This window comes from Passer montanus, unplaced genomic scaffold, assembly GCF_014805655.1.
Source record: "Passer montanus isolate IOZ18808 unplaced genomic scaffold, ASM1480565v1 scaffold78, whole genome shotgun sequence".
Classification (NCBI taxonomy): domain Eukaryota; kingdom Metazoa; phylum Chordata; class Aves; order Passeriformes; family Passeridae; genus Passer; species Passer montanus.
Window position 1 is genome coordinate 1,588,668 of NW_024373034.1, and position 24,463 is coordinate 1,613,130.

A 24,463-nucleotide genomic window follows, 5' to 3' on the forward strand; every position below is an offset into this window, starting at 1 on the left:
CTTGAATATAAAATGAGAAGATTAGAAGATTAATCATGTCTTTTTTGTCTTAGGGGGAGAGGGGTCCACTTGGCTTTGAAGGTCCCAAAGGTCAAAAGGTCAGTAATATATGCTAGTTCATTTGGTTAATAAAAACAGCAAGAGCTAGACAATTTCAGAGTAAATTGAGGATTTGAAAATTTTGAGAAATTAGAGTCAGTTTAGTATATTATTAAGTTTAGACAGTTTTGGATGAGCCTGGGACTGCAGAAGTTTTTTGTGATCTTTTATCTTTAATTTACACTTGCATTTAGGCTTCTCTTTTGCTGCTTTACATCATTCTTAGAGTAAATGTGTTGCAAAATCCTTTCCAGCAGCTTCTAAAGTGGCATTTTCGCAAGTTACTCTTATTCACTAGGTCATGCACAGCTTCCATGGCAGGTCACCTGGAAACAGAGGTGCTGCTGCCATGCTGTGCCTTTCTCAGCAGTGATACACGTGCATAGCTTAGGTAGCAGCCTTCCAGTCACACTTCAGAAAGTTTCCTGAGACTAGGAGTAAAAGGATCAGTCTCAATCTTTTATTCTTAGCAAGACTGTCTGAGTAATGATGTTAAATATAGGCCACTTCCCTCAATATTCTTCTTCCTAGATAAAAGGGTAGGAGAGTGGTTGTGATGTCTGTCTGCTTCAAGTTTCACAGTGCAGCCTTTGTATTACCCTGCCTGTTCTGAAGGTCTCTCTGATATACATGTGTGTGCATTCAGTATAAACACATTTTCCTTCTGTGACTGGTTATAGAGAGACCCATGAGGCAATAGACTTAGAGGGAGAATTTGTATGGGAAGAAAACAGAGTCACAACATGGCTGGAGAGGTGAAAGTTGGTGGTATTGGTGGTTCCCAGTTTTACTTTCTGTGAAAAGATGTTTGAAGGAAAAGTTACATTCAAAACTATTTCCATCAGAATCACTTCTGCAAACTGAGTCACTGAATTCATACCTGTTTGGTGAATAACTGAGTTGCATCCCACCAAAAGTCACTCAGTAATTATGAAAGACGGTGGGAGGGGAAGGGAATAATCTCTGGGTTTTGGAGGGTCAAACATCTTCAGAGATGTCCTGTCTTTTGGCAAAGCTTGGTCTGCTGTCTGCAGAGAGAAGTTTTGGAGATAAGAATATGCCTTTTGGAGGCTGGGATGAAAGAACATGGGCTCATTACTGCTCAAATGTGCCTGTGCAGACAAAGGTTCCTTATGCCTCCATGTATATATAAATAGGAGCTTTCTATTTAAATCCATGACAGCTTAAATAGAGATGGGCTATTTTAAGGAACAGCAAAGCCATGACTGTTGTGAGGAGGTTGCAAAAAAGACAATGGTGATAACGATAAAAGGGCCCTGCAGCAAGATCCCATTGTCTTCCCCTGCTTTGCCAAGGTCTGTGTGCTGCTGAGGGTGTCTCTGTGTGTCACATGGGTCAGTACTGGGGTGCAGGACACTCTGGTGGAATACAGAGGAGTGTGGCTACAAGCACAGCATCTGCAGGTTTTCAGGTTCAGGCCCCAAAAAGATCTGCCCCACTCCTGCAGATGTGAGTGACTTTTCCCTGGCTGAAGTGGTTTGAGACTTGTACACAGACAAGGCAGGACTGTGTCACAGTCTCAAGGATGTGGGGATGATGCCATTTAAATATGGTATCTGACAACAATTTAGTATAAATGTCATGATTTGAGACAAATGATTTAGCTTCTCTATCTGCTAAATAAAGTGAGTAGTAGGTTTTTCTCCCAGCTTGCAAAGATGTTGTGATTCAATAACATATACCACTCTTGACAGCAGTTTTTACATTGCTATTGCCAAGGACCAGCTTGTCACAGTCCTTGCTCTATGTTCAAGAATGAATTTTATCTCTCCTCCTCTCTCCTTGCAACATTACTGAGCTACCTGGACTAAAATCTTGCCCTTGGCAAGGAATCCAGTGCTTATTTGCAGCTTGCCAACATTACCACCTGGTATTTATTAAAGAAAGATGATGTGATTCTGATCTTCTCTAAGTTTTCAAAGGCAGGGAGAAACAGGAGAGCTTGCAGTTATCAAAAAAGTGGAAAAAATGTCTGGGAGATAAACACCTCTGCCTCAATGAGCCACACTGCCAAAGTGAGGGTAATGCATGGAGACACAGTTGATGTGTTTTGGAATGAGATACAGTCAAGGATCGTATTGGGAAACAGCTAGGCAGGAAATAACTGTGCCAGAACTGGCTAATATGTCTGAGGCTGGGTCCTATTGATAAATTTTAGATGCTAATGACAGCCCAGTCTGATTTATTTTCCTTGCACAGTCCCTCTGCAGGCTGTGTTGTTTGCAGGCAGGATGGCTGGTTGGGGCACTGGGCTCATGATCAACAGGCTGTTTGTGTCTTCCAGCACTGCTATTGATCCAAGTGTAGACAAAAATCCTTGCTCTATGAGATGTGTTTTTGCCCACAAAGAAATTACAATTCTTACCAGCCATTGTGAAGTTTGTGAAGTCCAGTGTATTAGACAAGTTCTAGCAGGATGTATCTTTTCCTCCAAATAAGAAAGGCTTTGTACTTTCAGTGACCTATAAGAGATGGTCACATAAAAATTTTCATGAATTTTACCACAGCTTTTTAATTGACCATGACATAATTTTTATATATATGCTACTTGCTCTGTGAGTTTTCTTTCTTTCAGCAAAAAACAAAGCAGAATGGTTAAAGAAAAAAACTTTCATATTTCCTGTGCTTTCAAAAGTATTCTTCACCTGGTGAAAAGAAAGAATGATCCTGGCAAATGTTTTCAGTTCCCAGTGCTACTAAGCACATTTTTTTGAGTGGGCATAGATCAGGATAAATTCAACAGAGAAACAAAATTAAATCCTGCTGTGATCCATGTGGGGAGTTTTGGGGAGAGCAGGGGTCATCAGACTTACTGATACTGTGGTACTGGAGGGTCCTGCTCCAGGTCTGGGACTTTTTCAGCTTGATGTTAAGTTTGTACTCAAGTCACAGTGCACAAATAGGTGAGCACATTGCATTTGCAAGTGAGAGATGGGGTGCCCAGCACAGCACATTCCTGGTTTGTACATTTTGGGTGAGAATCAGGAAGGAGCTGAGCAGAGGTGTGTGGGCAGCTCCCAGTGCTAGAAGAATTGAAGGAGCGATGGCAGCACAGCACATGGCCTTAAACTAGTCCAAGTAGTGGATATATCCTCTGCTGGTCCTACCTCTACTTTTGAGACTGCAGAGCAGTGTGTGAAAATGATTTACGGGTATTTTTTCTGCACTTTCTGGGTTTGGCACCACTTTCAGTTCTGTATGTGATAAATATTTATGAAACTTTGGATGTTCTTTGATTATTTATCCCTTTTACCCCTGTCCTTTTTAGGAGAAAAGTGAAGAAAAAGTTTTGCTTGGTTTTTGATCAGCCATTTTTATATTTTCCTCCCGATGTATGTCCTTCTTCAGTTATAACTTTTCCAACCATCATAAATTGTATCTTTCCAATTTTCTCTTTTCTATGTTACTTTCCCTGTTTCCCATTGGAACAAGCAGGAAGAATGACTGGGTGTGCTGCACACTTGTGGGAGGGAAGAAAAATGTTAGCTGATACTGAAAATTTAGCGTGACTGAAAACAAAGGGTTTGGATTATTAAAAAAAAAAGAATCAAAAAGCTATAAAATCTTAACAATATTTTCAGATTTTTTTTGCACATTTCGTTAGCTGATACTGAAAATTTAGCATGACTGAAAACAAAGGGTTTGGATTAGTAAAAAAAAAAAAAAGGCAAAAAGCTATAAAATCTTAACAATATTTTCAGATTTTTTTTGCACATTTTTGGCATGTACCCTCTAGGCTTTCTGCAAAGCACCTTTGCAAATATTTCCTCTATTAATAAAAAATAAGGGCTGTTGAAGTACTTCACAGGAGAAAACTCTCTGCCTTGTGAGTGCACTCCAAAAGCTTCTACCAGTATTTTCATATGAAAAATAGAATAGAAAATCAATCTGAAAATGTGGATGTTCAAGACATGCCATTAAGTACACCCAGTCCTTAGGACAGGAGCTGAAATCTTGTCTGTAGAGACTGGTGGAACCAAAAGTGTCCATCATTTCAGTCAAACCCTTGTTGCACCACTTTCCTTCTATGTCTAAAAAAGGAATAAATTAACTATGTGCTATTAACACATTTTCTGTTTCAAGGGAGAAAGAGGCATCCCAGGGCTTCCTGGACTCCGAGGAGAAAAAGGAGAGTCAGTAAGTAACAAATACCCAATGCTTTTGCTAAAGGAGATGAAAATGTAAATAGTTGTTTTCTGCTTTATGGTGAGAACCTGCTCACAGCATTGTGTGCCCTGGTCAAAGCTGTTGCCTCTGCTGGACCTGAATCCCAGGAGGAACCTGATCTCCCTGGCACCCGCTGGCCTCTGTTGGAGAGGGGCAAATGGAGGTTTCATCCCTGGGTACAGCTGATAACTGACTTAATATTGACCTTCTAATTAAATATGTAACTTGGATGCGCTTGATTACCACAGCTGCACGTCTGCTGGGGGACAATATGAGACAACTGAACACAAAGAAGCTCCAAATCTCTCTTGACTTTTTACAGACCAAGACACAGCCTCACCCAGCTGTAATTAATGCAAATGCCAGGCTGAGATTTTAGGAAAAAAAAATCTTTAACCCCATGTAAAATTCATTCCGGTAAGCGTTGTTGGCAACTTTGCTTTTGGAAATGTAACATCATGCTCTTCCATGAATAAAAAATAAGATGTTTTTCTGGCTGCAGGAGGAGAATTTGGGATAAGTTTTTAGTTTAATTTGTCACTGAATTATTATCAAGGAATTATGCCCAAAGAAAATTGCCTTCCCCATAGTAGTTGTGAACTGACTTGTATGTCTGTATAGAAAGAGAGACAGATCTTGGATGCATAACAAGGAAAACATGAAATATGTATTTGTAGTGTTGTTTGATATCCTTGTTTTCAAATTTACATTTTCTTCTCTTTTTTTTTTTTCATTTCTAGGGCAAAGCCTATGGCATAGGAGTAAAAGGAGAAAAGGTAAGCTCTAATCCTTCCCTGGTCCAACAAATGAGTTGCTTGCTGTTGCCTCCTGTAGCTCAGAGGTTGCTTTTGGATTCCACAGGATACAAAAGATATGACACAGTTGGATCTTTGTCAGGAACCTTTATGTCTCCTTCTGCAGACAAGCTTTTGAGTGTTCATTGCTTTGTGTTCTTTGAATTTCTTTGTGCATTGACCATGGAAAATCTGATCAAATTGAAATCATAATCTTTGCTTTGTGTAAGCAGCAGTGAGTTTGTGGAGGATAATGCACTAAAGAAATTGGCCGGAAGGATGAAAAACAGAAGGAAAGCATAATTTTGAGTTTATTGAATTTTTCAGCAGGATTAAATTTGGCTTATGAGAAGTCTGTCATAGTCTTTCTTCCAATTGGATCTTTTCATTAATAAACTGAATGTAAAAAGCTGGAATATTTTTTTACTTCAAATATTAGGCAGGACAGAAAAATAAGACTTGGAGGTTAAAACTGAGGATATGAAATAACCACTGAAAATTCCTGTGTTATCTGTCTTGGAAAACTCTTTCATTGGTGATCAACAGTGGGAAACAAGTAGCAGGACTGGATTAATTTGCATTTTAAAAAGATGGTGATTTCAAGGCAGTTTTGGCTACAAACTTCCCATTCTGCACCAAAAAAAAAGAGTCTCGATGCCTAGACTTCAGAAGAGAATTAGCTCTTTCTGTCTGTAGCTCTGTATCACACCTGGTTGAGGGTGTTTTCCTTATGATCAAAATGAAATTTCAAGTTGCAAGGAACAATGGAAAAAGATTGACGGGATAGGAGACGAACGTATTAAGGAAGAAGTCAAGGTTCATATTGAAAATGAGATTAAGGATCTGTTGAGATGTTTTTCAGGCAATCTGTGGCTACTCAATTGCTCAGAGTATTTCCAACAATATTGGATTGTGATTGGAAAGGAAGAATGCTGCACTAGAGAGAACATGGCATTTATGCCCATTGCAGCTTCTTATTTTCTCTTTCTATGGTTATGATATATTGATTGTATATAGTGGTAATTCATCATGTGAAATTACAATCGAAATGCCAGTTGCTCATGGCAGGAAATTTTATTGAGCCAGGCTAGAAACATGGGGGCCATAAAAACCACATCTCTGCATTCATTTTCCTGCAGTCTTCCCACTGACAGACACTATTTGGCCTTTGAGACTCAGGATTCAGCCTTTGGAAACCAGCTCGTGTTTGGCAGGTGGTGAGAGCCAGCAGTGTGGTGGGAAACATGATGTTTATGGTATTAATTGTGTTGTAGTTGAAGCAAGTTCTTGTTTTCCTATGTTTTGAACTCTGCAGAAAAATGTCAGAAAATATCATTCCATCTGTATTATTTTCATGCACAGACAAATAGGTTTGCAGATCTGCAGGGGGAAAGTAGAGAGATGTCACAGTAGGTGCAGAACTTCTTTAGCTGGAGTAGCCAAACAGCACTGAGTGCCCAAAGAAATGTGTAGGCTTAGAGGATGCTGAGTTTATGGTCAGCTTGTTGTGTTTATTTGGTAGCTCTGCCAGCTGAGGCAGCTTGTTCTCATCTATGCAGGGAGGGTTTATGGGACCCAGGGTGTTTGTGCCCCATGTGCACCCAATGGCTCAGTGTCAGTGCTGTTCCTGATGCAGGGCAACGATTTATCAGCTCTATGGTGCTGGCTTGATTAAAAAGAGAGCCTCAGGATATAGAATCATAAAATCACAGACTATCTCAGGTTGGAAGGAATCCATATGGATCATCTAATTCAACTCTTTGCTCCTTCCAGGACTACTTAAACTAAACTGTGCAACTAAGAGCACAATCCAGATGTTTCTTGAGCTCTGACAGGCTTGGTGCTGTCACCATGTCCCTGCACAGTCAGTTCCAGTGCCCAAGAAATAGCCAGAACCACAGGGAGCAGGGCTGCAAGTGCCTGCAATGCCAGTTACCATCAAAGTAGAATAACCTATGAAATTAAAACCTTCCCAGAGAGAACACCTGGAAGGAGAGATTCATGTGTCTCCTTTGTTTGCCTGCTGCGCCACAATGGCTGCACGAGCAGTAATTCTTGTTTCTTTCTCACTTTGGCTGTGACAGGTTTGTTTCCTTGATTTATATGGATATGAGCCAGTGCTGGAAAGCTGGATCAGAGATGCTGGACTTTACTAACAGCTGCAGTCTGTGGTTGTTGCCATGCATGTGCTGTGGGATCCTTTAAAAGGACGAGGCTCACATCCTAAATCTTGATGGAACAAAGTGGTCTCACCTTTGAAAAGTCCGAGATGACAAGATTAAAATCACCCCCTTATTATAGTCTTGCTCTCCAGCTGTGCCAGTGCCAAACACCTGTCAGACCATGCTGTTGCCAGGTACTGTTTGTATGGCATTTATGTGAGGTCTGAGGCATTTGTCAGAGGGAAAATCCTGAGCTTTTCCAGAAGGACAGGAGAGGTACTGGCCTTGCTTCTCCAGGTCATCACCTTGGTTATATCACCAAGTTAAAGCCAAAAGGATGCTTGTATTAGCATAGATAACATGTCAAGCACATCATTAGTGGCAAACCCCAAGATAATAGCAGCTGTGGCTGAAAACCTAATTCATGTTGACATGAGGACTTGTGCAACTTTTAAACCCAGGAAAATCACTGTGATGGTTCAAGCAGCAGCCTGGCATGTCCTGCCAGGCCTAAATAGCTCAGAATGATGGAGCATGCTTTTTTTGTACAGAAACATCCATATGCAGCCAAGTTATTGTGCACAGGTATATATAAAAAGGAAAATACCATAATGCATCTACAGGTGCCCTTGTAAACCACTCTCAAGTGGATTTCCTAGAGAAGTGGGATTCACTTATTGCTACTCTGTATTTGATCTTAAATATCCATTGCTGACTGTTGCCTTTCAGCCCTTGTAGTTCTTAATCCCTTTCACATTAGATGTAGTCTGTCATATTTCTGCTCATAAATCTGTGTCCCTTTACTGTGTGTTCATTCACTATTGCAAATGATTCTGTTGTTGAGCTAATGATTATACGTGGGTAAATATTCAATTCTGTAGCATCATCACTATGAAAAGGAAAGCTTTAGCTTTATTCGGGAGGTTATTCAAGTGGCTATCTGCTAAACCAGATAGCCTGATTCTGGAAAGGTTATAACTCACATCTCAAATCTCTATTGATTCAAGAGGAGCAAGGCCAGGAGAGGAGTGAGGGCAGCAGGAGCAGCTGGAGAGCATTTTTGAGGATGATTCAAGCAAAAGGGGGTTTCAGTAACTCGATCAAAGTCAAAGAATTCATGTCTGACAAGGGAGGTTCTGTAGAGCATGAGGTCTGCATTCCTGGGGCACAGCCATCCACATCATGAGCCAGCCCTTCTAATGCCTCCATACAAAATTTAAATGGGAGGGTCTCAAAAACTTCTGCCTTTGTCTTGCAAAGGACTGAGCATTATGCAGTGGTGCTGAGACACCCTTCCAGCATCCCAAAGGCCAAGAGCAGTGAAAAGGTTCTGCAGGCAGGAAGGTGCCTGGAAATGTGATGACTTTAGGGGGAGTGAGACGCAGATCTGTCAAACTTTGAGTGGTATGGAGTTATTAGTGAGAAATTATTTTTCACTTCCTTCTGTTGTAAAACTGAAGGGAAGGCAAACCAGGCTACCTGATAGCAAGTTTAAAATGAACAAAATGAATTTGGTTTTCATCCAGCAGGTATTGAAACACCTCTTTGCAGACTGTTCTGGAGGTTAAAATTTTGTGTTTGAAACAGTGCATATGAGTTAATTAGAGAGAGACATCTGTAAACCTCTGGTGAGTACAAAGACATTCTCTGCTTCAGGATGTCAGTGGAGCTCTGCAAAATGTAATTGGTGACAGGACAGAAGGTTTGAGAAGTCTCCCCTGAGGAGAACTGAGGCAGATGGGCCAGGAGCTCACTGCACCTTTGTTTTGACTGCTGGTAGCTGTTCTTAAGACTTTTGTATAACTCTTGAATGTTCCTAACATCTTCCTTGCCCAGAAAGGGACAGAAATTTCCATTGTTTGTTCAGGGCTTAGACCAACACTATGCCCTTCACACCTGTTGAAGAAGAGGAGGAAGCATGAAAAAGGTGTCATGAAACAAATGGATCAAGTGATCACTACTATGATTTTTCCACAAGAAACCAATTAATCAGAGGAAAAAACTCTAACCACAAGCACCCATCTTTTGCAGAGCTGGTGGACAAAGGTTTCATTATGTTTTGCACTGGGACTTCCCTCACTCATGAGTTTCCAAGAATATCCAGGCTTTCCTTTTGTGCTTTATCTGTTTTCCTTCATGCTAATAGTCACACAGGCAGCAATGAATATGAGAAACAACTTTAGAAGATAAAGTCTATATTCTCCTTGCAATTTTTTTTCATGCTAATGATTCTGATAAAACGCAGAAGGATTATTATAGTATTTCTAAGGAGAATAAAATCTCTGAAGTGGCTTGGCTTATTAGAGATGCAGTGACTGCAAGGCCAATCATAGAAAAGAAAAGCAGGCAGATAGTTCAGGCTCTGGGCTGGACTGTAGGACATCCAGACATGGAACTTGGCTCTAATGACCTTCAGCAAAGCAGCTAGCCTTCTTCCCCCAAAATTAAGCTGAAGAGCCTCTTTCCCTCCTGGTCTGTATCTCTTGCCCACTAGATCCTTCAAACAAAGGCTTTGTTTCCCCTTCCCTTCTCTTCCAAATTGGAATTATTGCCATTTTTAGGGCTTCTGGAAAAGCTGTTGAAATCTGCTCTGTTAGATAGAGTGTCTCGACACACAGCTTTGTGTTCTGTCTGCCTGGAGGCAGCTGAATATACCAAAGGCCTGACCTGAAAGCCCTGTTGCTTTTTTACCCCTGTGCTGTGCTGTCAGCAGGACTTGGTAAATTAGCACGAGCACTGTGCCTTTAGATCAGGGATGGCCAGCATCCAGCAGCCTGGGACACAAGAAAATGAGTGCAGTTCTGCCTGCAAAAAGTGCTGCAGGCTGGTTCAATGGAGAAAGAGAGCTTTCATCTGTGTGTTTTTAAGGGATGCATTTTTGGGACCAGGAGGATGGTGTGTGTGATTTACTGGCAGGTGAAGCTCACACTGGCAGGTAAGGCTCAGGCTGGCAATGGTATTTTAGACTCAAGGGCCAGAGGTGAAAGGTTGAAAACAGCTTCAGTACAAAGGAGGGGAAGCAACCAGCTTGAACTTCTAATAACAGGATGTGTTGTCTGAGCTCTTAAATGATGTGGGGCCTAAGCTTACATGAACCAAGAAATAGTCCTTATTCCTGCAACTTCCAAATAAAGCTGATTATCACTTCAAGAGATGTCCTTTTCATTGCTGAAACGGTGAGCCAAGTGCAGGGAAGATGCTCCAGTGAGGTTACAGACCTTGCTTGGGCTGCTGTGGTGTTCAGGTAGTGTCACCAAGTCCCCAGACTCACAAATGCCTCCCAGTCTACATGTGTCCTTTTTGTTGCTGAAACGGTGAGCCAAGTGCAGGGAAGATGCTCCAGTGAGGTTACAGACCTTGCTTGGGCTGCTGTGGTGTTCAGGTAGTGTCACCAAGTCCCCAGACTCACAAATGCCTCCCAGTCTACCCAGGACTGCAGAGCTGAAGGGTTTCCCCAGAGAGGCTAAGGCTGAAGCAGGCAGCAGGGGCTTTAGTACATCAGCATCCATGCTGGCTCCTTCAGTGAGCACTTCTTGACAGTAACAAAATGGGAAAACATCTCCAAGTAAAGAGATAATATTGAGTTGAAATTTGAAGACAAAACAAAACCCCAGTGCCCCGTCACTGATGTTCCCTGGAGACAGTGGCTATGGAAACATTGCCTCCTCAGGGTTGAGTTCTCGTGTTCTTAGTGCTCAGGTCTTCTTATTTTATTGCAGAATAAAAGGTAATGTGAGTAAAACTGACCTGGTAAGGCAAAGTGAAAGGGATATACAATCTGCAGGGATATTTTATATATATGTTTTGGGTTTGTTTTTGGTTTGGTTTTTTTTGGTGCTGGAACTGTTCTTTGGCTCAGGAACTATTCTTAGCTACTGAGTGCTGGTTAAGAGCACTTAAACTCTCAGTCCAGCACTTAAACATCTGTATAATAATACCTCATGTACTTCATAAGGCTGCCATGCAGTTCACTGAAGTTTTTAATATCTGTGATTTCTTGTCAGAATCCTCATATTAAAAGGTGAGTTCTAGTATTGTTACTATCTGCCTTATTCAGTGTGTTTTGAATCCTCTTGTGTATGTGGCCAATTTTGGTCTGCATGCTGAGTATTTTTGTGTCCCCTTAACTGTAGTTACAGCACATTTTTCAGAGCTAAATAACCATGGTTTGATGGAGTTCTTTTTCTTAACCATAATTAGAGGGTTTTAGATAAATTCTGTGGGTTTCTGTGACCCAGAATAACAGCTGCAGAGTGCAATAAACAACTCAAAGTCAGCTCACATAGTTATTGTGATTGTGACAGCTTAATTCTCAGCAGTGTAAGAGTGCTAGTAACTTGGTTCCCTTTTTTTTTCCCCTTACATAAACTTAGAAAACATGTATTTCTTTTCAGCACTGCTCCCTGGCTGGCAGGTACATTGCTGGTATGCAATGACATCTACTGGCAGCCAGAAGTTTGCAAAGTCTCCAGCACTTGTTTCTTTAGAGGATTTCTCTGCCAAGATCCACTGGCAGTGAGGAAAGGAAGCATGTGAGAGAGATTTGCCAGCTCCATGTTTCTTCCGAAAATAAACTGGGAGGGTGTCTTGATTCAGTAATTGATAAATCTTGTTGCAGTGCAGGATGCTCCCGAGAGTATTGTAGTGGATAGTATGGATCATCTGCCTGTTAGTGGGGAATAAAACAGCTTTCACAGCAGCCTGGAGCACACCCTCTGAAGTGCAGCTCCTACCCAACAAATTGCTGAGAGCTGCAGCATCACACAGAGCAAGTTGCTATTACTGGTCCATCAAAGGTATCCTAAGCATTCCCTGCCCTTCTCTCTGCTGGTTAATCTCTCTAGTTATGCAGATGGGGTTCTTGACTTGCCCAAGTGCAACTCTGGGCACCTTTAATTTCCTGTCCTGGATCTCTCACACTTTTTCTTAAGCACTACCTTGAGATTTTGTGTCTCTCAAAGCCCACAAGGCCCCCTGTCTCTGGCACTGGCAGGAAGATGGTGTTTTGGGTCTCAGACCCTGCTGAGTAATAAATGTACACATGGTACTAAGTGCCAGATGAGGAAAACGTGAGGTTTTTTCATTTCATGACAAAAGTCTGCTTTCCTGCTGAAGCCATGTGTGGACCCTTAGTGGTTGTTATTTCAAGGATATCTGATACATTTGGTTTTGGGAGTAGGTTTGGGTCTCTGGAGACTGAGGTTTTTCTGTCCTTCTCACTGACTCCAAGGAAGATCTTGACCAGAGCTTTTCCCCTTCCCATGCCTCAGTGTCCAGGTAAAATGGGAAGAAGGATCATGACCTTTGTCATAACCTTTGAGATGAAAAAGACCTAGGGAGCAGCACCACTTCAAAAAATAAAGAAAAAATTGTTTGGGTTGGAAGGGACTTTAAAGATACTCTAGTTCCAGCCCCTGTGTCTGGCTGGATAAAAAGATTTATAGCTTTGGCAAAGACTTGACTGAGCAGCCTCAGGTGTGTTTGGCAGTGAATAGCAGTGCATCACTGCAAGTTATAAGTAGGTGGTGATAACACTTTAGGCAAAGGTTCCTTTCATTTTGGGTGTGACATTTAAAGAGAGGTGTGGAGAAATATTGCTCTAAAAGAGCAATGAGAAGAATGATCAGTGATTTGGCAAATTTACTCAGCAGGGAGAGATTTCAAGGAAGGGACTCTTCAAGGAGGAGAGGAATCATGAACTAGATGATGCAGTTAATCCCAAGGAAAAGCTTTGTACATTTTTCAGGGAGGCACCAGATGATAGACTGAGGGGTGAATGTGGAAGACTAGATGATGCAGTTAATCCTGAGGAAAAGCTTTGTACAATTTTTCAGGGAGGCACCAGATGATAGACTGAGGGGTGAATGTGGAATATCAGTAGCAGAAGATCTTAAGAGCAGATCAACACCAGAGTTTGGAGTGCTCTGACACATTACTCCACTGCGCTAACGAGCTCTTCTTGGAGCTACTGAAATTGTTGAGGGATATGTGGAGATATGAAGCATCAGAAACTTCCCAGAAGCAGAGGAAATGGATTTTATAGATTATTCTTGCAAGAAAAAGTATCAACCAGTATGTGTCAAATCATCCACAAGAACAGAACCATTTTCTGTGTACTTTTTATAGATGAAAGGACTTTAATTTATCAATGCCATGATACATGACTGGAATATTTTTCTGTTTCAATGAACACTTCCCTCTGGTACTTGGCAAACTGTTTGTCTGGTCATGAGTAACGTCAGGTGCTGGCAAGGAGCATCAACTTATGCTTCAAGGCAAAGAAGTTTCTGGAGCAGAGTTATGTTTTTCATATTTTAAGGTTTCTAGGAAATGTGTCTTTAATTGAAGACCTCTAGCCCCAACCATGCAAACAAGAAAAAATGAACTTTTGGGATCTATTAGTTCTACTTCTGCAAACCCAACTCACCGTAGTCCAGTGTATTTGTCAGGTTATTCCTCTGTTCAGTGGGATTATAGTACTGATTGTTTCCAATTATATTTTACCTCCTATTCATTACGTTCAATCATAAATAGCTCTGCACACTCTTGACTGTTTCTTAACTTGAATGTTCCTATACAATTGTTGAACAGGAGTATTTCAAACCGAAGAGCTCCCTCTTGTACTCCCCTGTGCTCTCTGCTGCAGAGGTGATTTCTTTAGTTACATTCTCCACTTTGCTCAGCCTGGGTTGGAGATGAAGCAGAAGTTCAGGAGCTGCCAGGGGTCTCTGACCACCCCAGTCTCTCTGCAATCACCTGCTGAGGGAGTGAAGCAGTGTCGTGGTGGGGAAGCAAATAATATGAAGCTGATGGACAGGATTCCAGGCACCAATGACAACTTTGAAGTCTTTAGGATGTTTCTATGTTATTCTGAACGCTACACTGACCTTGATGACTGTACAGCTGTGCTACATGAGTGATGCATCTTTTCTCCTGCAGTACTAAGCTTATAGATGACCATGTGTCAAATTAGCTACAACCCAGATGTTGCTTTATCTATTTTAATGAAGATTTGGAGTATCAGTTTTCTTGACACAAAGATATATGTTTGAATCTCTGAAAAAAGATGGGGCATCTGCTCTCTACAGAAGAACCATGATCATAAAATGGAGGGTCAGAAGGACCCTTCTAGTCTCATGGGGCGTGTTCATGACATTCATGATAAGATTAAAGGATTTAGAGAGCTTTTGAAAATGATTATCTCCTGGGAAAGCACCTTTTGGAGACAACTGAATTCTATGTAATGGATTAAATAAAATCTTTCATATATTTAAAATATAAAACCCATAAATAATTATCATTTAAATAGCTGTTTGCAGTGGGCTGCATTTCCTGATAGTCCTGCAGAACTTATGACTTCTACTGACCCCTGTGTATCATGTCCACATTACCTTTCTGTTTACTAAATCAGAATAGAATATGAAGACCCAGAAGAGAAGATTTTCTTCATTTCTTCTTCGTTACTTCAGCAAAGTCCAAGTTGAGATTAATGTCTTACTTTATGTGGAAGCAGAAGATTAGGCCAGCTTTGGTGTCAGTTTTGCCAAGAAATTAACAGGGCTTTAGGATTATTAAGCAAATAGAATCCTGCATCTGAGGACTGGAGAATGGTAGTCGTTTGTGCTGTCTGGTCAGCTGCTTTTGAAAATGGAGTTAGGTGACATATATCCACTGCAGCTCTGCCCCTCAGCTGATCTGAAGATCATCCCTGGCTTTTAATGAAACCCTGGTCTTTGCCCTGCCTCTGTAAGAAAAAACAAACAAACCAACCAACCAAATACAAAAAAAAAAAAAAAACCTCAAAATTTACAGTATATTTCAATAAAATATTTATTATGTCATTGGTTGGTTCCCTTGAATGGAGAAACCCTGAAAGGAGCGATGTTGCATTCTTCCAGACTGTGAGGTCTCTTGGAAATGTTCTAAGAAATTTGAACCTGAAGACCCCACTCAACATCTCTTCCATTCTCCCACTTCATGTGATTCATCAAACACTGCTAACAATTCAGTGTGCAACCATGGATCAGCAGTAGGACATCTACCCATCATCTCCTCATTTATTCTTCATGAACATCAATCTGCCAAGGTAGATGCAGGCCAAAGAGCCAGGAGAAATAATAAATGTCTGGTTAAGGCACTGACGTGGGAATCTGGAGTGAGTTTCTGTCTTTGACCCAGACTCTGGGACCTTCTGTCTGTCCTCTCCTGTGTTGTACCTGTGACTGATCATCCTCGTGAGGTGACAAATATTAAAGTTGCTGTAACCCCCTTCTCGTTTCACAGGGATCCTGTGAAGTTAATTAACAAAGGGGAGAGGGGGGTGTTAATTGTGAAGTGCCACCACTCCGCAGTTCAATTTTACTTCTGTTTCCATTTCATCTTGCCCAGTTGTTCTGTTTCTCTTCAAATCTTGATATTTTTTCTCCTACTTTGGCTCTAGACCCCCCAGTTTATGCACCTGCCAACATGTTGGGTGTGTGATTTGTGGGGTTCTGCTTGACAGATTTTTTGCAGGTCTCCCAATGACACCTCCATTGACATTGTGTGACAGGGTTAGAAATTTTAATTTCATACAAGGATTAGAAAAGTGGCACTTTTGTGTGAGATGCAGACTAGTTTGGAAGATAAATAATGTATGGAATTGACCTTAGAATGATCTGTCTTCTGTTGTCTGGTCTGTATGCTGAAGGAAGAGACCAGTGATTTATTTGAATTTGACAGGCAAATGAGAAACTAACCATGTGTTTTTGACTGGCTTTCCCCCCCTTTTTTTTTTGTTTAGCTTGCTCTATTTTCATTAGCATAGGCCGCAACCCAGAGTTGCAAATAAAATATGTGATTATAGGCCACAGCTGTTCTCAAGTTAGAAGAAATATCTGTAAACTTGGCAGCTGCTTGCAGAGCTGCAAATGGAGGAAAGAAAACCATTTAAATTTGAGTGGATTAATTAAAAACATCACTGAAGAATTTTTCCTTTATGTGCTTCTGATGTCTCTCTAGGATCAGGCAATACTGAATTGTTCTATTTCCACATCTCTCCGTATACCTGCAGATTCCTTCCTTCTCTGTTTTAGGTCTCTTCAGAGAAAAAAATTATTATGAGGTTAGATATGGCAAAATCTGTGCACTGGTTTTCCCCACTCTGATGAAATCAATCATCTAGCAATTAAGGTTATTGTTTCTGTAATTTTATCATGATCTCCACTCAGACATAGCAGGATCTACATGGGATGTTGTACTGGTTTTTGGCTGGGGTGGAGTTAATTTTCTTTATGGTGGCTAGTATGGGGCTGTGTTTTGGATTTGTGTTGATAATGCAGAGATGTTTTTGTTATTGCTGAGCAGGGCTCACACAGAGCCAAGGCCTTCTCTGCTTTTTGTACAGCTGCACTGGGGAGGAAATTTGGGGTGTTGGGAAGAGACACAGCCAGAACAAGTGACCCAAACTGACCAGAGGGATATTCCAGACCATGTGACATCATGCTTAATGTATAAAATGAGGCGAGGAAGGAGAGAGGGGGAACATTTGCAGTGATGGTGTTTTTCTTCCCAAGTAACAATTATGTGTGATGGGGCCCTGCTGTCCTGGAGATGGCAGAATTCCTGCCTGCCCGTGGGGAGCAGGGAATTTTCCTCTTGTTTTGATTTGGTCGTGTGCTTGACTTTTGCTTTCCATATTAAACTGTCCTTATCTCCATCCACGAGTTTTCCAGCTTTTACCCTTCTGATTCTCTCCCAGATCCCACTGGTGGGGGAGTGAGAGTGGCTGTGTGGGGATTGGCTGCTGGCTGGGGTTACACCATGACAACTGTGGATATAATTTGGTCACTGACCATAAACATATGGTATTCCATAAACTGTGGGTTAGTGGGGCTCACTGTAACCCAAGTGAGGTGAATTTTTGCACGACCCACAACAAATTAAGGTACATGTGCATATGGTGAGTATGGGGGGATCACTAACGTGGCGCTGGCATGGTAAATCCACAGGATGCTGGTGTACCAGGAAAACATCCTTCCTCAAATATAGAAATTGAATAATTCTGCTGATGTACACAAACTAACAAAGGAATGTCTTTGAGTGTTCCTGTCTTTACCCAGATCATCTATTTTTTTTTAATTTTTTTTTTTTTTTTTCCTAAAGCCGACATACATTTTTATTCTTCATCACCCCGGTATTCTGTCTGCAGCAGCTGAGAGCTGCCTGTGCTTTGAATTTCCTGATAATGTGGCATTTCCTTCGGTCCACTGAGTCTGGACAACGTGTGTGCCCATGTGAGCCCTGCTCTGAGAACCTGGAAGAACAGAATCAGTGGTTACCCCTTGCTTTGTATCCATTGTGGGGCTCTGAATGCTTCCATTTAAAAGCAAATACAAAGAAACTCAAAATTCTATCCTTTTTACTGAATTCTGGTTAAACTTTTTGTTTTCAGTATGGCTCAGAAAGCCTTCTTAATTTTCTTTTTTCTCAAAGAATTGTTATCATTTATTTGAGAAATGAAGGATGGAGTTTTCAGAGTGACTTTTCTAGTGCTGTATCCTCAGAGTGTGCAGTATTTCAACATTTAAGAACTTCTAAACCAAGCTTATTTGTTACTGCAAATGCCATGTTTTTTACTGCAAAATACCTCCCAGATACCACTACCTGCACATTGAAGGTTTTCTCCCCAAAACTATTGACCCAAAAAAGCAAAAGGCCAGCCCATCCAAAGTGTAAAACTACTCCAGAAAATATAGGCTAAACCTAAGGGAAGATGCCTTAGAAGCTACAGTCAGTTCCCCTCTTTATCAGTAGCCTCTTCTTCTTTTGCTGGTGCTTCTCATTTCCCAAGTCCTTGTTACCTTTCTATTCTGGTCCGGGTGTTTCTCCAGAAAAGGACAGCCTTTGAATTTTAGATATTCATAACATAGATGGATGACAATAGGATTGCTTGGCATAAACAGCTGCATGTGGTTTACATGTCACCACCTGATTCCCGTTGTGTTGAAGCTGGGAATGCAGCCAATCTGTGGGAATACAGGATTATTTTAATCCCTCTCAGTGGCACAACCAGATTTGGCCTTTGTGCAAAGAACGTGATGAACTTTTGTTCCCCAGGGACAGCTGCCAGAGCATACTTTTTGTCCCAGTGTGTTTCAACCCAGAGCATTTGCAGACAGTTTCTGCCTGCCAGTTACTCCACTGCCCTGTGCTCTGCGCCTCTGCTCTTTCTTTTTCGTATTTACACAATGCTTACCATTTTAGATGGTCAAGCAAATGGAACAGGCTGCCCAGGGAAGTTAAGGAATCACTGTCCCTGGAAGTGTTGAAAAAACATGCAGATGTGGTTTAGTGGTGGATTTGCCATGCTGGGTAAATGGTTGGACTCAGTCTGGGAGGTCTTTTCTGCCCTTAATGATTCTACTGGAAGTCAGCAGAAGGAGCAGAAGTAGGAGCTCTTCCCACTCTGTAGCATTTCCAGTGGTGGTTCCCCAGGGAATGTTAAACCTGTCTCTAGAGTCTACGTTCTGTGCAATTTTCTCCTTAGAGAAAAAATGGAAAAGCTGGTGGACACTCTCCTGTCCTGCATGAATATTTCTATGAGCAGTGTGCTTCAAACTTATTGACTTACTGACTGCTCCTAGGGTTAATTTGTCCAGTTTTGCTAAGCAGTTGCTATTTCAGGGCAGAAAAAGAAAAAAAAAAAGGCAAGAGAAGAAGCTAATTAAGTAGACCTTATGCAAACTCCTTTTGCTTTGCAAAGGAAAGACACAAGTTGTTCTCCTACCTGTGTGACACACTTTGCCATGGAACAGGAGTTCCTTCAAGTAATATTGACCTTTTAGAGCAAATTATTTCCTCAAAAATCACATTTGCTATTTGATGGGTTTTTCTATCTCATTAGAGAGCCATTCCAATATAGCTGAGCTGATTTTCACCACCAACTGCATTGCAAATTCCGGAGTGCTTTGTGAAGGTTCAGTTAGCAAGAAATGTGATTATAAAGACTTTAATTTGCATATATACTTTTCAGATACTATCTTTTGTTTACCTTTAAGTGCCAAATACATCTATAAATAAATAAGGCTGGATTTTGACACTGTCTATTGTCAAAATAGGGAACGTTGCCCTAGGAGTACAACCATCTAAGTCGGCTAGACTAGACTTAATAGGAAAAAAGTCAGAAATTGCTAGTGGCCTAAATTTATCTAGATATTTAGGTAGTCCTTATGTGTATGTAGACAACTTGGAAATGTATGCATCAACTTCTTAGCCAATTTAATGCTCTTGCAAAAGGATTTTTCTGTGCTAGTGAGTTTTCGCAAAAGCAGATGGGGAAAAAGCTCCCAGTCTTTTGTCCTAATGAGAGTAGCTAGCGGGAAAAAAATCCTACATTTGAATTTTTCCAAAATTTTCCATGTCAATTTCCATGCCACTTATTAAAAAAAAAAAAATCCATGGCCTTGGGAACTTGGCATTGTAGTAAGTTGGCCATGCCAAACTTCAAGTTCTTCTGCCTTGGAATATGGCAACAGGAAGGTTCTCAAGGAAGTGTTGCTGTGCTTCAAATACATTTTTTTTTAACAAGGGTTGGTCTCTAATCTTCTTCTTAGAAAACTGCTGGTTCTGGATGGTAATTACAAAAAGGAAGGGAAGGAATTCACTGGAATGGAAAACTGAAAGTCAACCTGTTCAAATATGGTCAAGTTACAGGCAACTGAGCACAGCATTGTTACAGTGAGGCTGAAAAGCTGGACTCAGTTCTCAAGAGATGACAACTGCACTGAAGTACACAGATATACCACAGAATGATATGGCATTTGATATGAGGTATTTTGTCCCTTGGTGTTGTAGGGTGAAGAAGGCTTTCCTGGCTTTCCTGGACTGAAAGGGGACAAAGGAGAAAAAGTAAGTTCAAGTTTTTATTAATTATCCTCTGAAAAGTTTAAGAATTTATAAAACTGCTGTGGAAGTCTAATAAAAACCAACTCTAAGTCTTTCACCTCTGTATTATATAGTGTTTCATTTTGTGTAAGCGAGGTGCTCAGAAAAGGAGATTGTGGTGTTGTACTGTTTTTCATCAAAGTGCATCCTAAAGTTTTTTAATCTGTTGATGAAGCTTAGCCACATTTGACAAATGTGTGGAGAGCTCAAAGGCATGAGCTTTAATTAAACTTTGTAAAACTCCAAAATACATAAATGTAATAGAACTCAGTGCTACTACACACAGAAACACTAGAGTCTCTTCAATATGAGACAAGGAAAGCCAAAGATTACTATGCCTTTACTTGCACTGAACATAAATAACTTTTGGACTGTGGTGGCCTTTAGCTGCTTACTGTGTCATCATTAAGCAAAAAAAAAAAAAATTAAATCCAGCACTGAGATAAGTCTTTTGACTAGTATTGACTTTGGACACATTTGTTGGAAATCCCTTAATCAAATCCTGGTTTGCAGGAGGAATTTTAGGAAATTAAACTTTTTCCACCTCTTATAAAACAGCAAATGTTCCAGATCACAGGCAAGATACCTCTCCAAGTAACATACAACAAACCAGCCCTGTACAATCACAGCCTGCAGTGCCCATGTCTGTTTCTCACTTGAGCCTTTTTTTATAACACACCTAAGACAAAACTGCTACAATGACTAGAAGTGAAAACACTAAGCCAGTTCCTCACTGTGTGTTGACTTGTCTGTTGTTTGTTCCACTCTCCATTTGTTCTTTAAATTGCCAGCTGCAGGGAGAAAACTTGCTTTTTCTCCACATTTGCTGCTGTTCCTGTTAGTAGGGAGCTACCAATCTCAGCATATTTAGTTCTATTCATCCTGGTGCATAGGAAGATTTTAAATGGTAACATTTTGAATTTAACTGAATTATTTTAAATGGTAACTGAATTATTTTAAATGGTAACATTTTGAATTTAACATTTATTTATAGATGTATTTGGCACTTAAAGGTGTTTGACTTTCTGTTTCTTTATTTTCTACACCTTTGCATATTCACAGCTCTGGGACTCACTTCCCAGTGGCCAGGGTCATTCCTGAGGATTGCTTGAGTATATTAAGACTTCTTTTCCGTTTGCTTTTAGGCTTACTACTTATGTATATATTATAGCTTTGCCTAGAGGCTTCTGAGCTTTGGGATGAATGCTGTATAATCAAGGAGGAAAAAAAATTAAAAATGCAATTTTTGAGACAATGAAATGGTGAAGAGAGAAGCTAAGAGAAGTTGATATGATAACATTAAGATGACTCAGTTGTTATGTGTCTAATTAGCTCCAGAGCTTTTATATTAATTTATTCTTAAATGAGTTAAGTGGACTAGAGTGCCTAGTTCCTCATTAGCAGCTCATCAATCATCCCTAGTGTGTTAATGTCAGCAGCAGCTCCTCCAGGAACTGTAAATAATAAATGTTTGTGTTGAAATGTTTCTCCTAATTTCTTATTATTTTCTAGATGTGCTGCTCGTGTCACTGCACTTGCAGGGTGTTAATGCTGTGCTGATGATAACTCTATTCTTGTTTCAGGGTTCCCTGGGCTCACCTGGCCCCCCTGGGAGGGATGGAGCAAAAGGAGATACCGTAAGCCTTTTTGTTCCTTCCTTGTAATCCTGCTTTTCAGTGCGAGGCAGGCAGTGGGCATCAATCTGCCTGGAGTGGAACCCATCTGGGGGATTTGTGTGGCTGTTTAAGGAGCAGCAGAAACAAATGGCAGGAGGTTAATGGCCTCAAAACTCTCCCTCAGATGTTTGCAGCCAAGGCAGGTGTCCTATGGATTAACCATGGCTGGAGGCTCCAGGGCAGCTCTGTTATCATTCCTTAAGGAGGGAGAGGGAGCAGCCTGTGGTTTGGGACCTGCTGGTAAACAGCTGCAGCTGCAGAGCTTGGCCATGAGTTTGTGGCTGGTAAGGAGTTATTGGCCAGCAGAGTCAGCAAAGGTTGAAAGGACCATGCTGCTTTCCACAGCAGCCATGGGCTGGAGAAATTGGAGTCTTGGTCACAGAAGAAAAGACCTCAAGTCCTTTTGTGCACTGATAAAAACTAAGAGATGAGGAGGAGGGCATGGTTAGTTCAAGGAAGGAAGAAGTGCACCAAATACTGTCTGTAAGAGAACTACAGCTGAAACACAAGACCACAAATATGTTTTCCAGTATCTCACAGAAGTGTGTTTTAGAGCCTCACATCCTTTCCCTTGCTTGATCACCATCCCTGAGAAGTATCTTCAACCTGATGTTGAACCTTCACCATGTCATTCACTGCCCCTTTGTGGCAGTCACTTGGTGGCAACTGAAGGAGCTTGGGAAAGGATTCTCTGGATGGCAGGTGTACACAAAAGGAGTGACACACAGCAAAGAAGTTATTTCCCTTACATTCCATTTCTTCTTTGTTCTATGGTTGTCCTACTTTGGAAAAACTCTGACAATTCCTCAATATTGCTTCCAGAACTGATGCAACTTCATCGCATCACACATGTCATGGGATTGGACAGTGTGGTACTTGCAGAACTCCTTATAAGATGTGTGACAATTAAAGGTGACAATTAAAGAACAAATGCATTATGCTGACTCCAAGGAATCCATCTTTGCACACTGTAATTAGTGCAAGCTGTTCACAACTTTGAGAACTCATTTTTTACTACTTGGTTGTGTTTTGAGAGTAGGTGAAGAGCTGCTTCAGTTTCCATTTTCTTTCTGTTTTCATTTTTGTGAGGAAAACACATTGTAAGCTTTCAGATCTCTTTATAATGGCACTCAGGACTGTCAATATTTCTAACTGCATGTACTGACTAGTTTGAGCTATCCTAGCCTTTATATTTAAAAGATTGTGTTTATCAATGATATTTCTGTTATTTGCAGGGTGAACCAGGACAGCCAGGAGCATTTGGGCTGCCTGGGCCAGCAGGTCCAAAGGTATGCTTTCCTTTCTTCACATGGGCAGGCATAATTTTTTCACTGATTTTTTATGTTTACATGGCTTGAATTACTCATTGTTGATGACATTTGATATTCTCACTGGAAAATTAAGAAGCTCAGAATGCTCATTTTCATCAGGGGTCTGCTAAGGTATCAGCAATTATGCAAAGTGTGTAAGAAGAAGAAATAACTTTTGTTCAATCAACAGTGTATTTGGAGAAGGTGAAGAAAACATGTTTTGGGGCACATAAGCCTTGTGTCATATCTACTGTAGCTTTTCCAACTCTCATTAAGATGCTGATGAGAATTATTACCCCTACTCTAGGACTTGAAAAGAGATCATGTAGAGATCCTATCCTAAATGTTTCTGTCTATTCTGGGAGCTTCAGTTTTGCACCAGTGAACAGTGCCTGAGTGATACAGAACTTGAGCCAGTGTTTATATCACTGGGTTTGCTTCAAACAAGGCGCTTCTGAAAGCAGATCTGATGGGACTTAGCTGAACATCAGAAATGCAAATTTTGAAGCAGCCTTTAACCTCCTTTCAAAGTCTCAGCTCTCCTTGCCTTGTTCCCTGGTTATTGAGGGGATAAATACCTCTCAGATGCTTTCAGCCTTGTTGTTATAACACAAAAAGTATATAGTGCATTGTGACAAGTGTGTTTTTAGGGGTATCACACACAGCAAGTTCAGCTCATCCTGTGAAAGGTGCTGCAAGGACAACAATTGGCCTGAATTAACTTCACTCAGTTCTGTTTCTGTACAAGCCAAGACCTCTGAATATCTCATTTTTCTGGAAGAGCCATTTCTAGTCACCTAAATCTCATACTGAGTTCACTGATGCCATTATCCTGAGACAGGAGTTAAGTACCTCAGCACCTTTCTGGACGTAGCCTTGACTGTCCCTTGGCTCTGTCTGAGAGGACTTGATAAAGCAGGTCCTATATAGGTCCTCTGTTCCTCAGCTATGCAGAGCCCTGTCTCCAAAATGTCCCTGTGTTTTTGCATAGAGGGAAATTCACCCTCTCCCAAAGTCCCATCAGGAGAGTATCAGAACTCATGAGGAATTTGTAGATTAGCAGAAATACTTGGCAGCCATCCCAGGGTTTTCTGTGGAAACCACATTGGCTTCAGCAGGGGATAAATGACACATGTAAAGCAGGGCTAGGCTGAGCTGAGTGAAGGCACACTGAATATTTTGCCCTTAGCAGGATTTGGATCTTGGATGAAATGAACTGAATTTACCACTCACAAATGCTTTTTATCTGCATCTCTCCTATCAAGTAAATAAATACATATTTTTTCTCTGTCCTGCATGTCTCTTGTAGC

At 41.0% G+C, this 24,463-nt stretch overlaps 1 protein-coding gene across 2 annotated transcripts in view; it reads left to right on the forward strand.

Annotated features, from left to right (window-relative positions):
* COL22A1 (collagen type XXII alpha 1 chain) overlaps window positions 1-24,463 on the forward strand; it is a 238,530-nt gene that overhangs the window by 94,953 nt on the left and 119,114 nt on the right. For both annotated transcript variants that reach the window (XM_039731540.1, XM_039731541.1), the window contains exons 10-15: window positions 54-98; window positions 4,204-4,257; window positions 5,028-5,063; window positions 20,078-20,131; window positions 21,751-21,804; window positions 23,079-23,132. In XM_039731540.1, the coding sequence (XP_039587474.1) occupies window positions 54-98; window positions 4,204-4,257; window positions 5,028-5,063; window positions 20,078-20,131; window positions 21,751-21,804; window positions 23,079-23,132 (297 nt within the window). The remainder of the gene's footprint in view (window positions 1-53; window positions 99-4,203; window positions 4,258-5,027; window positions 5,064-20,077; window positions 20,132-21,750; window positions 21,805-23,078; window positions 23,133-24,463) is intronic.